This window comes from Chenopodium quinoa, unplaced genomic scaffold, assembly GCF_001683475.1.
Source record: "Chenopodium quinoa cultivar QQ74 unplaced genomic scaffold, ASM168347v1, whole genome shotgun sequence".
Taxonomy (NCBI): domain Eukaryota; kingdom Viridiplantae; phylum Streptophyta; class Magnoliopsida; order Caryophyllales; family Amaranthaceae; genus Chenopodium; species Chenopodium quinoa.
Window position 1 is genome coordinate 808,000 of NW_018744626.1, and position 14,951 is coordinate 822,950.

Sequence of the window (14,951 nt, forward strand, 5' to 3'; positions counted from 1 at the left end):
TTTAATTTCGCTAAGTGTATTACTTCGTACTAACTAAATTGGCATTGTACTTAAATATGAACAGGTTTGCAAATATTTCACTACCATTTCAGCAACCCTGGCATTAATACGTTGTACAAAACAAGCTGTCATTGTTGTTAAGCTCTGTATTTAAATTTAATTTGGAAGGAAAAAGGACATCTAACGCACCAACTACTTGAAAAAATATCGTCACTTCTTTGATAACGTTTTTTAATCGGAACCGCCAAGCCTCTTCGATTGAGGAGAATCATGAATGACGTACACTAGGCTACATCCAAGGGCAACAATCACCCGCAAATGTAACTTCAAACGAGAATCTAAGGAATGATATACCTAGAGAAATACTTCCCCTGTTCTGTTAATATTGCAACAATAGACTTTTTGCACTACTTATCACTCTAATTTGACTATATAATATGATTTGTACGTTAAGCAAAATATAGTCATGTGGGATCTTGTTGGATTCGTCTCATAAAATACTTTCACAATATCAACTTTTTATAATTTTTACTCTTACACAATTATAGATATTTAGCATATAAAATGTGCATAGGGATGCGTAATTTCCTCATTGTTGCAATATTAATAGAACGGAGGAAGTATTAAAAATAAAATATTTATTGTATAATAAGCTATTATGATACTAAAAATCTTAGAGCATCACCAATGGTTCAATTATAAGGACTTGCTTGCAATTTAAATAAAGTTTCTAGCTACATGCTTACCATTGGAGAACAAAAAATTGAGCAACATGCAAGCAACTGTAGCCCAACCAAGCTACATGCTTGATTGAAAAAAAAGACAAATAATCTCCACTCATATTGTTACATGTGTATAATTATCCATTATTTTTTAAAATTTTGTTTTTTTTGCAAACTACAATATGTTGTGGTTTACCATTGGAACAATTTGTATCTTAAAAAGTGTTGTAGCTTAGAAATTGATGTGGAAAAGCAAGCTACAAAGCATTGTAGCTTGTCATTGGAGATGCTCTAAAATAGTGTGATGGTAAGCTATTAATTGAGAAATGAAGATAATAAAAATTTAGTTTTTTAATACAATTGTCTGTTCAATTTATCTTATTTTCAGTTATTTTTTTTAAAAAAATTAATAAGTTTATATAAGTTCAAATAATAAGAATTTATAAAGTCGAAATATCAAGGCTTGATAAGCTTATGCATGTCTTCTATGATATAATTGAATAATGAATGGAATTTATTGATCTCATATAACTTTCACCTAAGCCTATAAGTAGTAAAAACTCCTCCCCCCCCCCCCTCATCTCCTCTCTTTTAGAGTTTTCTAAATTTTTGGCCGAAATAGTTTAATTTCCGGCCTTCCCTTTTACTTTACCTTTTTTTTTTTACAATTTAGATTTCGATAATTATACACAATGATGTGTATATTTGTCCTTATGACTAGTTGACTACGACAAAAATCGTTAGATCGACTCTCCGAAAAAGTTGTATATTCCAACGATGTGTGCGCGAAAGATGTACCACAATGCAAGATGTATTCAACAATTGTATGTAGCTTTGACAAAGAAAACCCCTCTTGGATTCAATAATATATATTTTAATTTAAATTTCATTTATAAATGATGTATGAATGTTTATTAATAATGAATCGATTTGTTTAAAATTTAATATAACTTTCACCTATAAAACTCGAAACGATACAATATCCAACATAGACATATCTGTATAAGTGCTAGAAATCTAGAATCTAAAAAGTTGGTCTATGCATGTCACTATGTGGATTGACAAACAAAAGACAAGCCAAAGAACAATTATTCCTCCTTGATATGGAGTTATGAATTTCAACAAGCACAAGACATGGCAGGCCAATTTTTAATTAAAATGTTGAAACTTAATACACGAAGCCAACATTGTTATCAAAGTCCAGCAAAATTCATGATACAATAATGTGAAAAGCTACTATAGAAAGCCAGCATTATTATTAAGGCTAGCCTAATTACCAATGCTAATGTCTCCATCCCCTTAACACGGCTATTAAATATATGCAATAATGAAGAAATTTGAGAGCTCAAAGTAAGACCTCTTACTTGGAATGTTCGGATAAGTTTAGATAAGGGATTATAAAGAATGAATCAGTATTCATTCCTATTTCAAAAGGATCTTGATCAGGGATTGTAAATTGTTATGTTTGATGAGCTAAAATTGATGCTGCTGCATTTAGTCTCGTAGTTGCATCAGCATCAAAAGTTTGAATGGTTTGCGTTCGAATTTGCTTATTAGAGTAAGAGGCTCATCTTTAATTGACTAGGGTAATTGGCATCCAACGTTCAGCCTGCACCTACCTTGCACAGTTGCACACAACTCAGCTAGCAGGCAGTTGTATAACTTGTATTGCTCTTTTTATGTGTAATATACTTCTGTACACAATTGTTTCTGTACTCGGTTTAGTTTAAGTTTAAGAGGCTTTAGAAAGTGGGAACAATGTCATGTTTAATCTAATCTTAAGGCGGTATTTTATACTGAGCAAACATGCTAGAAATCCAGGAGCAAAATAACCTTGTTCTGCTTAGATAGTAATGTAATTGAGAAACTTCTCATTAGCAGATTAGCTTCACTAAGAAAAACTTGAAGTAACACTGATGTGCTGTTAAATTGTTTTGTAACAAAACTAACAATTCGATCTTAGCACGCATACATATTGTTTCGGGGTTTTCTGATGTCCTGCGGGAGAGTTACAATTCTGAGGCTGAAACCGGACGCATGTACTTGCAAAACAAACGGATGCTCCGGACGATTGGAGATCCGCCTCCGACGGTCAAGTTAGTACTTGATTAAGGAGTAATTAATGCGGAAATAAAAGTGATTGGGTCTCTCTAGGTGAGAGTGTTAAATGTGCGTAATCCCCCTTAATGAGGATTAATGGGCATATTTATATGCCTTGGGATGCGTGGCATTACTAGGTTTAGGTTAAACCTAAGGCTGACTGGGCCTCCCACAAAGATTGGGCCTTGTTGGCCGGTTTTCCCATTTGGAATGGGTGGACACGTGTCACATTGCAATTGGTGCAAGGAGGACGAATCTCTTGATGACACGTGGCAGGCTCCTATTGGCCTACATGAAGGACACGTGGCGAAACCTGGCTGGCCCACGTGTCGGATGCTGATTGGTGGATAAAAATCCCCTAATCACATATCATTCTATGTCATATTTCTTTCGATCTTAGCTATGGATTATACCTTGTGTAGTAGAATGGTTTCACCTAGTCTTATGTAGATTTTATTTCATTTCTCAACTTATTAGCGACTAGGGTAACTGAGTATACATATGTAAGAATGTAATCGCATATCCTTGTGACCTTGTCATGTAACAAGAGCGTATTGTACACTGATGACAACATGTCAAGATAACAAGCTGTGCAAAAAATCATATCATATAGTTTAAACAAAAAATAGAACAGAATCAAAGTTTCCATCAATTATATAGCAATGGAAATTAAACAATGCAATAGTCATAATATAACTACATGTCTAATAGTTTTAGGGTTACATCAAGAAGTTATTTGCTAACAGGATACTTAACAGCATTAAGCTGAAGTTTGCGAAGAGCAACTTGGCCAAGATCAATGTTACAACTGTCAGAGAGTTGAATCAAATACAGAAGAACATCAGAGAGTTCTTCACCAAGATGAACTTTCTCTTCTTCTTTCCAGTTTGGCAGACCTCTTTCTACCTCTCCTTTCCATTGGAATATCTCCGATAGCTCTCCCATTTCTCCCACCTACATTTTTTCATATCAGTTATATGCGTGAAAGACAAGATATTGGTTGACCCTGTCTAAATTTAATTGTCACATATTCCAAACCATTAACCAATAATAGAATGACATGATCATTTTTTTTAATCATCCTTCTGCTACGTAATTAATGATTTATTAAGAAATCTAATCATAGAGCAATATTGCCCTTACATTTATCAAGAAATCTGTTCATGAAAACAACTAAATGTTTAAACACTTTCACTATTTCACATGATACAACTAAAAGGTCCAAATTTTATCTAAGGTAACATTTATAAAGTTATTTTGTACGAGTAGTAACCTTAATTATAGTATCGACAATATCATTTATAATCCTGACCCATTACATCACATCATCAAACCAAAACAAATCTAGAGGTAAACATAATAAATTAAAGGGAAGAAAAGAAAAAACAATAGAAAAAGATAGTTGATATAAAAATACCAGAGCCAAAAGAAGGTTCCTAGGAGTATGATAAGGTTCCCAGCCTCTTTCCTTAGCAAAATCTCTCATCTTTTGCCTCAAAAGGTCTAGACTTACGCTTTCTTCCCCTGAAACTCCTGTCATTATTCTCTCTCTCTAAAAAAAAACAGAGGAAAAAAACAGAGGAGGAAGAAATGAAAGAGAATATTAACTCGAGAAATATCAATCTATCCTATACTTAAATAAAAATAAATAAATAAAATATAATAAATATGAGGGAGGTAAATCTTAAAAGAAGGAAAATTTTGGAAATTTGATGATATCAGTTGATATTGAAAGGTATCTGTTTGATTGTTTCCTTTCTATCTCTAATCTCTATGCTTATGTTCCTAAACTGGAGATTTGCTTTTATGATTATGTCCCTTTATTGTTGATAGCATAATCTTCATTTTAGGCTATAATATTGTTAATAATAATGATAATTATAAATTGATTGATATGATATAATACTACATATAAAACTATATCTAATTCCACCTATGTACAACTGTACAAGGCTACCACTCATATCTAGCTGATCATGGGATTCATGGACCAACATATATGATATTTTATCAAGGTGTACCTACTACTTGATGTATGAGAGGGAATGAATGATGATACCTCAAGGGTTTGAGCCTCCTTCCCAATTTTCAGGGAATTTTGAGATCGACTTTCATCATCTGCCCTTATGGCTCACTAAACACCAAAAAAACTTAATATATAGGTTTGTGACTTTAAGGTTTTACTTGTTCAACATATTCGGCATTACCTTGAGTCCTTGATAGTGCTCCCGAAACATATTTGGATTAGTGTAACCTTGTCGAAAATAATGATTTTACTTATCTTACTGATTTCACATCCCGACTTGGTGACTATGGTGTGTATACGTGGTCAAAATTAAAAGAAATCCGTAGAATTAAGTAAGATATCCCTAAGTAAACAAAAATAAAATAAATAATCGCCCTGTCATGCAACGGGAGTGTGTTAGCCACGGCTAGGCAAAGATACAACTATGTCTAAAAATAAGGTTACATGCATCAATTCAAGGCTATCAACTAAGTTATTTGTTAACAGGATACTTAACAGCATTAAGCTGAAGTTTGCGAAGAGCAACTTGACCAAGATCAATGCCACAACTATCAGATAGTTGAATCAAATAGAGAAGAACATCAGAGAGTTCTTCACCAAGATGAACTTTCTCTTCTTCTTTCCAATTTGGCAAACCTCTTTCCACCTCTCCTTTCCATTGGAATATCTCCGATAGCTCTCCCATTTCTCCCACCTGCATTTTTTTCGTCGTTAATTTTTTTGAACTAATGTGTACATAAAAACACAATCTTGATTGACTTTAGTCAAGTTTAGTTATCACATACTACGTATTTCATAATCAATAAAAATACAACATGATTTTAGATAGTTGTGTTGTTTTTATCATCCGTACGTTACTTAATTACGAATATATTAAGACATCTAATCATAGAATAAAATTGCTTCTATTACATAAATATAGAATCAATGACAAGTCTTTTTGAGCATGTAAAAATAGTATACATTGTTGATGGTATTATAAATTTATTACTCGCTTAAAGTAAAAAATATTATAAATATAAATATATATATATATATATATATATATATATATATATATATATATATATATATATTTTGGTGAAATTGATGGTAGAAATTAGAATCTAGAAATTGATTTTAGGGATTAGAATGATTTTGGCTCCGTTACCATGTCAATTTAGAAAGAGTAGAGAGAATAGAGAGTTGTGTTTTGTATTAGCGTATACACAAGTATATATATACAACCTAAGAGATTAGGGCTCGGAACATCGGCCCATATGCTATACATATTATATGGCCTAAAATTACCTAAAAACAACCGTTGAATTAACCAAAAAAAAAAAAAAAGAAAATGGCAGTCATGACACATAGCAATATAGCATCACGTTTTTACATTGGACAGTGAGGTTTGACTGGAACACATCATTTGATGCACTTAAGGAAAGTGGAATAGTGTCATAGTGCGATTAGTTAGCCTAATTGAATGAAACGCACTATAAACACATGACAAACCACTAGACAAAACACCTACAGATCTACTAGACTTTAATCAAGACCTATACTTTTTAAAAAGCTACTTGTATAAAGCAATGGATAAAACAATTTACATAAAATTGCCTTCATAAAATCTGAGAACGTTCTATTCAATTACGTAATAGAAATCAGTTTGATCAATATAAATTTATCATGATAAATAATATGTAGATAATAGAGAAGTCTACTTCTATTTACCTTATTTTCTTTTATTATATGAAAAATCAAACAAATTTTTATATGTGACTGACGATACCGTGTAGTCAGCTACCATGGAATTACTTCGTCAGTGTTACAGGTTTTACTTCATTATCATTTTATGGGTTACTTGGTCGAACAGTATAAGGTGTTGCTCGATTAGTATCATAGGGATTACTTCGTTTTTTTAATAAGCGGTCACATGGTATAGTCCATCGCACACAAAACTGTAAAATATGCTGGAGAAATAAATTTAAATAACATAAATTTAGAAAAATAAATTTTAATAAAAATTCTCATGTTCAAATTACAAATTAAAAATGTTTTAATAAAGTACAACAAGTTCAAATAAATTCAAGTGGGGAAATCATGTGAATAAAACACGCCTTAAACATGACTTAATCAACAAAAGTGATACGTGAATTTCAATTTTAATTAGTACGGAGTAAAAAATAGCTTTAGAATCAATTTTGCTTTAATAATCCAATTAACAATAAATTTTAAATAACAAGACTTGATTAAGGAATGAGGATGATAGTACACTAGCATTCCAAATTTCCAACATTCATGGAAGCAACTATACAGCCCATCAAGAATTTCGGAACAACGCAAGCACAAACTATTACCAAGTTCAAACACTTTCACATCATTAAGTCTTGAGGTTCACACTTTTTAGTATTTAGAGAGTCACATGGATAGGGTGATGAGAATCAATGTTAGGCCATATAATGTATATAGCTATTGGGCCGTTGTTATGTATAAGCCCTAATCTCTATTCTTAGGTTGTATATATATACTGTTCATATCGTAATACAAGATACAGAAAAACTATTCACTCTAATTATCTTCTCTAATTTGACATGGTATCGGAGCCAAAATCACTCTAAATCCTAAATCTCTACAAAAAAAAAAATTCTATCCGATAATCTCTTAAAATTGAGAGGGAATCTCTACTCTCTCTTGAAATTCATAGTACAACATTACAACCAAGAAGTCTAAATTTATTACTTTATTTTTATATCGGGTAACCTATTTTAGAGTTTATTATGTAGCAATTTAAATGCACGATACGTTGGTACTTAAATTATTTTACTACTACAACAACAAAATTTTAGTCTCGAGTTCTCGACCATGTTATTTGTAAACCAAACCAATCACATCACATAATTACAACAAATTAAGAAAAGAAAAGAAAAAATTAGAGAAAAAGATAGTTGATATAAAAATACCAGAGCCAAAAGCAGGTTCCTAGGAGTATGATAAGGCTCCCAGCCTCTTTCCTTAGCAAAATCTCTCATCTTTTGCCTCAAAAGGTCTAAACTTACGCTTTCTTCCTTTGAAACTCCTGTCATTTTTCTGCCTCTCTCAAATAAAACATAAAACAGAGGAAATAAATATGGAGAACAATAACTCAAGAAATAACAAACAATCTATTTTATACTTGACATTGAAACCTAATTTGTTTCCTCTATTTCTCTAATCTCTATGCTTTTGTTCCTAAATATGGGGATTTCATTTTATGATTGTGTCACAATGTTATTGGCTGGTGGAAATAGACATGGTCATGTGGTGGGTCACGTGACCCATCGTTATTAAAAAAATTTGGAAAAAATAGTTGAAACTTCATTTTCACAACAAGCTGGAGGGCCCTTCCCTTTCTCTCTATTCCCCATATTTTTTTCTTTTTCACGTGTTATGTTTTTTTTTTATTTTTAAATCACTATTTATGGAGAGATTTTTTTAAATAAATACCAAAAAAATCTTAATAATTTTTCAAAAAAAAAAATCTTAATAATTACTCCCTTTTTTTTTAAGTAAAACATGTCTTTTGTTCACAAATATCAACATAAAAATTTAAAAAGTAAAATTTTTAATTACCAATAAGTAAAAATTATAGTACAGTAATTGAATATTAACATACTAATAAAGATTTAAACAAAACCTATAAGAATATAATTTTTTTTTTTTCTTACTACTTACGTATAGATCACTTATGTTTGTCAAAGTAGGTTAGATAAATATTGCAAAAGATCCCATTAAAAAAGAAATTGCAAAAGATTGAAATGTTTCACTTTACAAAAATGGAGTATGAATATTACATTTTTGTAATTCAACTAAATCAATAGCTGTCGAATCTGCATTTTATGAATATTTGTTTGCTCTTGTTTATTTACACAATTTTCACATTAAAAATATGAGATAGTCAATGTAGGAAAATGAATTGTCTCAAGGAAAAGTTTTCAATGAATATTTGTTTACTCGTATTTGTCTACAAAATTGTCAGGTTTGAGATGAGTGAATAAAAAAAAAATGAGATAAGTGAATATAGTAAAATGGATTGCCTCAATGTGTAGTTTTCTAATGTCAAATTTTTTGATTTATATTAGTGATAATTAAAAATATCATTGATCAATATTCTATACTAATATACGCGTCCAGTTAAAATAGGACAACTGTACAAAATTACAAACATGTCCATGTTCAAAAACATGAAAAAGAATTTATAATATTCTCCTTTTTAGGTTAACAAAAATTGTCCATGTTCAAATGTTTCCCTTCAAAGACACAAGCATTTCTAGCAAGCAACCCATAAACTCCATACTCCTCCTTCCATAGACCATAGGGTAGCTACATTTTTAGGTTTAATGTGTAATAGGCTTAGGGTCTATTCTGATATACTAAACTAAACTGACAGCCCCGTTCCTAGAAATTTATGGGCCCTAGGCATAATGTAAGAAAACGGCCCCTTACGTAAACAAATTTTTTTACACGCAATAGCTTTAAATATAAGACAACAAAAATAACTTAAATTATTTGAATAGTAAGTCTCCATACACAATACTGGAGTAATAACTTTGCATAATATTTCGGTAATTGAATAAATATGAAACGGTGTAATTGAAAAGATTAATATTTTGAAACAGATACTCATAAAAATCGAAAGATTAGAAGAAGAAGAGGTTATATTGCATAGTTATCTCCACCTAATTGACATCTAAGTAATTTAATGTTAATTGCTAACTAAATGCATTTATTATCTTTTTTTAAAAGTAGCTTATTTTTTAACGAGTAAAAACTACAGTTTAAACAGTTTAAATTCTACAGCTATGCAAATTGAATTATTTTTTTGAATTTTTGGGCCCCTTTCTGGCGTGGGCCCTAGGCGGTCGCACTCGAGGCCTACCCCTCCGGGCCGGCCCTATAAACTGAACTTATTGAAATTAAACTGGACTGAATATTGCATGAGAGAAGAAAATTAGAAATTGAATTGAACTAATTGGAGATGAACTGAATTGAAACGACCCTAATCTAACAAGCAACTTCCTTGGGCCAAACTTTCCAATACGCAAAAACTGTAGCCCAAACTAGGATAAACCCAATTCTTGAAATTGGCTTTTATTGGGTCCCATTTCTAAGAATGGGCCCCTATCACTGAATGCCAGTTTGACTCATAAAAATTAAAGCCCAATAATTCTTGTAAAGTTTTTAAATAGCAAGCTTTCCAAAATTGTATGGGAATTAAAAAATTCCATATTTGTAAGTTGTAAGTTTGTAACCTGTAAGTAGAAAAAAGGTAGTTGAGTGTAGATTGTAGAATTTGTCAATTGAAATGTCTAATTTCGATTATTGACTGGTCATATAGCAAATTAGCAATCCCATATCGTATACTGTCATGTCCAGAAAACCATGCTATATAAATCATTTTATTATCAACTTGCATTCAATGCTCTGTTGAATTATCAATGTCGTCACTTATTTGTTTAACAATTATTGTCGAATTATCAAACAGAAATATTACAAGAGTTTTCTATATTCTTAGCATTATTAATTTATTATTGTGAATGTTATGATAATGGAAATTATTCATAGCAATTATTTGGATTTATAAAAAGGATATATAAAAACAGCTTTTTTCAAAGTAAAATAATGCATACTATGAAGAAAAAAAATATTCTTCTCACAAAAAATTTAAGTATCCTGGCTTATATTATTATCTACCATAGCAACTTAGCAATTTATAACAGTATGGATGTCCACCTACTTAGTTTAATTATGTCTTAAACTCATGAAAGATTACTCGAGTTATGAAATTTAATATATAAGTAAATTTTGTGGCATTCTTTACCACAACAAAAAAAATATCACGGCAAAATATTCCCTTCATTTTCAAATTATATTCTTACTTGACTTTTTAGGTCAAGCTTACATTCTTCAACAAAGGAAGTAATCTTGTAATAAGGATTAAGGACCACAAGCAACATACAACTTAATCAAATTTTTAATACTACTATTTAAATTATATGAATCATATACATATATATAACTCTCTTTGATTCAAACAGAGCTACTTATTAGGACTTAGGTTAGTGTAATCATTGAAGCCTCAATTAATTAATTAACCCCAAAACTCTCCAAAAGAGGAAGGAAAAGCAAAAAGTCATACTTATATATATTAAGGTAGTTATGTTCTTGACCATATTATAAAGTAAATAGAATTATAAAAAAATGATAAGCTGTCATTCAAACAACTCATAATTTGGCTTTTGCCATCTATTTGCCAGTTTGATACATAATAATTATAAATTTTATTTTATTCTAATCAATGCTGGCAGCATCTATCCATCTACTACTATCTATGACTCACATCACATTGCACATCTTATGAGCTGTGACTCTCCTTCTCCCTCACTTTATCCTTCTCCTCTTTACTCATTTTATTTCTCTTATATTATTCACTCTTATACTTTCTATTCATAGTCAATCACATTCAACATTTATCATCATAAAAGTGTCCTAAACAATCTCAAGTAGTTGTATATCCTAATTAAGTACAGTCCAGTATACGATACTGGACTGTATATATAGGAATAAGGTTGTGTATATCTGAACCTCTGATAGATAAATATGATAGCGGATCCAATTGGGATCCCGACGTGTTTCTCATCCGGGGCACGGTCCACGGATGAGTTAGAAAACACGGCCGTGACCCGGGCGGGTCAAAGTGTGATCATGTCAATGTATAGGACTAAGCTAGGGAACCATAGCCGTGTGATCACCGTTACATGGTGTAGGAATCTCCTCCTCCTCCACGGGTTATCGGTTACGATATCGAGCCCTTACGACGAAGGGAGATCATCGTCATCGTCGTCGTTGTCGTCGGATGGTGACGGGCATTACACTTGTAAGGTGGAGCTGAAGCCATGGTACTTTTGGAGGAAACATGGGTCAAAGAGTTTTGCAATAGATGATGGTAAAAAAGTGGATGTTTTCTGGGATTTGAAATCTGCCAAGTTTAATATTGGTGAGACAGAGCCAAGTTCAGAGTATTTTGTTGCTATTGTTTATGAAAACGAAGTCGTTTTGTTAGTTGGTGATTTGAAAAATGAAGCATATAAGAAAACTGGGTGTAGGCCTTGTATTAGTGAGGCTATTTTAGTCACAAAAAAGGAACATATTTTTGGTAAAAAGAAATTTTTTACTAAGGCTAAGTTTCATGAAAAGGGTAGATTTCATGATATTGTTATAGAGTGTAAGAATAATAAAGTTGAAATGGATTTGGAAATGGAGGTAAAAGTTGATGGAAAAGTGGTAATTGAAGTCAAGCATTTGCAATGGAAGTTTAGAGGAAATGGGAGTATACATTTGAATAGGTTAAGGGTAGAAATGTATTGGGATGTACATGATTGGTTATTTAGTCCTGGATTAAGGCATGCTTTGTTTATCTTTAAGCCTATTATTCCGTTATCGTCGTCAAAGAGTTTATCATCTACGTCTCCAATGTCGTTGTCATCGTCATTGTCATCGTCTCTATCTTTATCGTCCACCCCATTGTCATCCCTACTTTCCGAGAGCTCTGGATCGTTGGGTGATGGGTTAAATGGAAATGGGTCATCCGAGTTTTGTTTATTCCTATATGCTTGGAAGGTTGAATGATTGGAATCATATAGCCTTAATAAGTTAAGGCTTATTTCCAATGTATAACAAGAAATTGGAACGTGCGAGCCTCAAATATTTATTTACACTCGAGCGAGCATGGGCTCCTAACTCTCAAGTGGTTAGGAGTACATAAAAAATCACAATACATGCTCTCGAGTGTACCTAATATTTGCTAATCTCAATGCGATTCAACGGGACGTATGATATTACTACTCCCTCCGTTTTAGATTAAATTGATGAATATTCAAGGGGTGGTGCAAGAAGTGGATGGGAAGCACATGGGAGGAGATTAAGGAGAGAGGAGTTCAAATTTCAAGACAGAGAAAGAGGAGCTGGAAAATGGGATCTCACAGCTGGGTGTGTAATCTTCAAGTGGGCTAAATCAGACAGGACAGATTGGATTTGATTACAACATGGGTCAATTCTTCTTCTTCATATCTAAAAGGCATCTAATCACCTTGTATAATTTGTCTGTTTTTTCTCATTTAGTCTGCCCTTGATTGGGAATATTTCAGCTCTATATACACATTATCAATATTTATTTTTTAACAGAGTTTTAAAGATATTGGTCGTAATTTATTTCATGTTATATGTTTATGGTGAACTCTAATACTTATTCGATCATTCAGGAATCAGGATAGTTTATACTCCGTATGTGTATATCAGTATATATATGTGTGTTTGACTGTTTGTACATATGAATATATGATATTGTTTTTAATAATATCATACGTAGTACTTCGATAAACTATGGTCATATTAGGTAATTGAATTCCGGTTGGTTTTTAATTGATTGTTGCCTTATTGTTTATTAACGTTGGCAAACAAATATATTCTAAAATTGTTTATTTGGCTTTTGGAATGGATGAAAAGCTCTCTTTTCAGCTTAAACAGGAGAAAACATATTGCAACAAAGTTTTCTCACAGGTTTTAGCTATTTTGTCCCAAAGTTGGTAATCTTGTACTCCGTATTAATCAATAATCAAATTTATCATTATCAAACATCTTATATGAAGTATAAATAATACTTGTATACACCACCAATATGGCAATATAGAGATCAAACGGTTTGATCTTGCTACTACGGTAAATTATAACTTAGCGGTCTTTTAATATTGTAAAGCTGCAACTAAGCGAAAATTTGATTGTTGAACAAGGCTTGAGGCCCTGTACTAATTAATTAATTATCAACTCTTCAATTCAAGTCCAAACCAAGAAAAAAAAAATCATCATAATATAATGTGTTAAGTAGTCATATATAGTCCCATCTAACGATAAGAGAAGGAATAATGGACCTGAACTTAGATGGATTCGGCCCAAAATTGAATATACTCGAATTGATCTGTTCATTTCTAATTCAAACAATGCGTTTTTAGATGTATTAAGCTATGTTTCTAAATGTTCATACGATTTACATCTACCTTTTCAATTAATTAGAACATTTATATCGCTCTAGTCTCCTAGATCATTATGTGTTAACTTTCAAATTCACGGCCTTGTTGGTAACCTAAATCAACTCTCAAGGAGTTGGTATACACTTAAAAATCTACAGTAATACTTTATGAAATACAATGTACTCCTTTATATATAATATTTTTAATGTAAAAAGTTTATGAGTTTTTATATATACTTTAAATTGTAAAGCATTCATCGCGTGTATTTAACCTTAAATATTATTTTGCCTCTAAATATCAAGAAGATTACATCAAATCACTATATGTCTATAATTCTATATCAATATTCAATACTAGAGTTTTAAATTTTGGTCAGCTTTGAACCTTGTCTTGGACTCGAATAGCAGTTTCCGAGACGCGGCAAATAGTTTAAGGGTCTGTTTACTTCAACTTAATTTCAATTCAATTTATTTAAGCTTCAATCAGTTCAGTTCAGCTCCTAAATTTCTTCTCTCATAAAATATTCGTTTCAAGTCTATTCAATTCTGTTCAGTTCAGTTCAACTCAAAAAAAAAAAAAAAAAAGATTAATTGGGTCGTTTGAGATCAGATAACATAGCCTGGAAACTCTTTCAAACTAAGAGTAATGGTACTATAGTCATTGGAAAATTGTTATCTTCAGTCGTCTTAAGTCGCTTTGTTACTTCTTTTGATCCCAAATTGTTTCAAACATACATAAAACATTATTAAGTAAGATTTTATTTGATTTTTCCCAATAGGTACTTTAAAAATTATTAATCTTTAACGAGTGATTTTCTATCAATAACACGTAATTAGAGTTATTCGTGATTTAAAATTTCCATTGACAAACATGTATGTCAAAGGAAAATAAGAAGAATTTAAAGGATGGGAGGGAATATGACTAGTGTGATGGAATACTTTTGACAAGGTGTCATTAATTAAAGATGGGCATTCAGTTTGTTCTAATAGTATATTTCCTCATCACTTCAAAACATTACTTCTAATCATCAATGTTTACAGGTAACGGAAGAATAATGGA

The 14,951-nt window shown here is 31.6% G+C and overlaps 3 protein-coding genes across 3 annotated transcripts; 1 reads left to right on the forward strand and 2 right to left on the reverse strand.

The window, feature by feature from the left end:
* Positions 1–3,450: 3,450 nt before the first annotated feature.
* Positions 3,451–5,073, reverse strand: LOC110700317 (dCTP pyrophosphatase 1-like). The gene is made up of 2 exons (XM_021877837.1): positions 4,240–5,073; positions 3,451–3,776 (listed from the first exon to the last, which is right to left on the reverse strand). The coding sequence occupies exons 1-2, from the start codon at positions 4,360–4,362 to the stop codon at positions 3,555–3,557; spliced, it is 345 nt and encodes a 114-aa protein (XP_021733529.1). The 5' UTR covers positions 4,363–5,073; the 3' UTR covers positions 3,451–3,554.
* A 103-nt stretch (positions 5,074–5,176) lies between these two features.
* Positions 5,177–8,060, reverse strand: LOC110700315 (dCTP pyrophosphatase 1-like). The gene is made up of 2 exons (XM_021877836.1): positions 7,791–8,060; positions 5,177–5,542 (listed from the first exon to the last, which is right to left on the reverse strand). The coding sequence occupies exons 1-2, from the start codon at positions 7,911–7,913 to the stop codon at positions 5,321–5,323; spliced, it is 345 nt and encodes a 114-aa protein (XP_021733528.1). The 5' UTR covers positions 7,914–8,060; the 3' UTR covers positions 5,177–5,320.
* A 3,511-nt stretch (positions 8,061–11,571) lies between these two features.
* Positions 11,572–12,495, forward strand: LOC110700847. Its single transcript, XM_021878431.1, has one exon. It carries the CDS (start codon positions 11,572–11,574, stop codon positions 12,493–12,495), a length of 924 nt encoding a protein of 307 aa, XP_021734123.1.
* Positions 12,496–14,951: the final 2,456 nt, after the last annotated feature.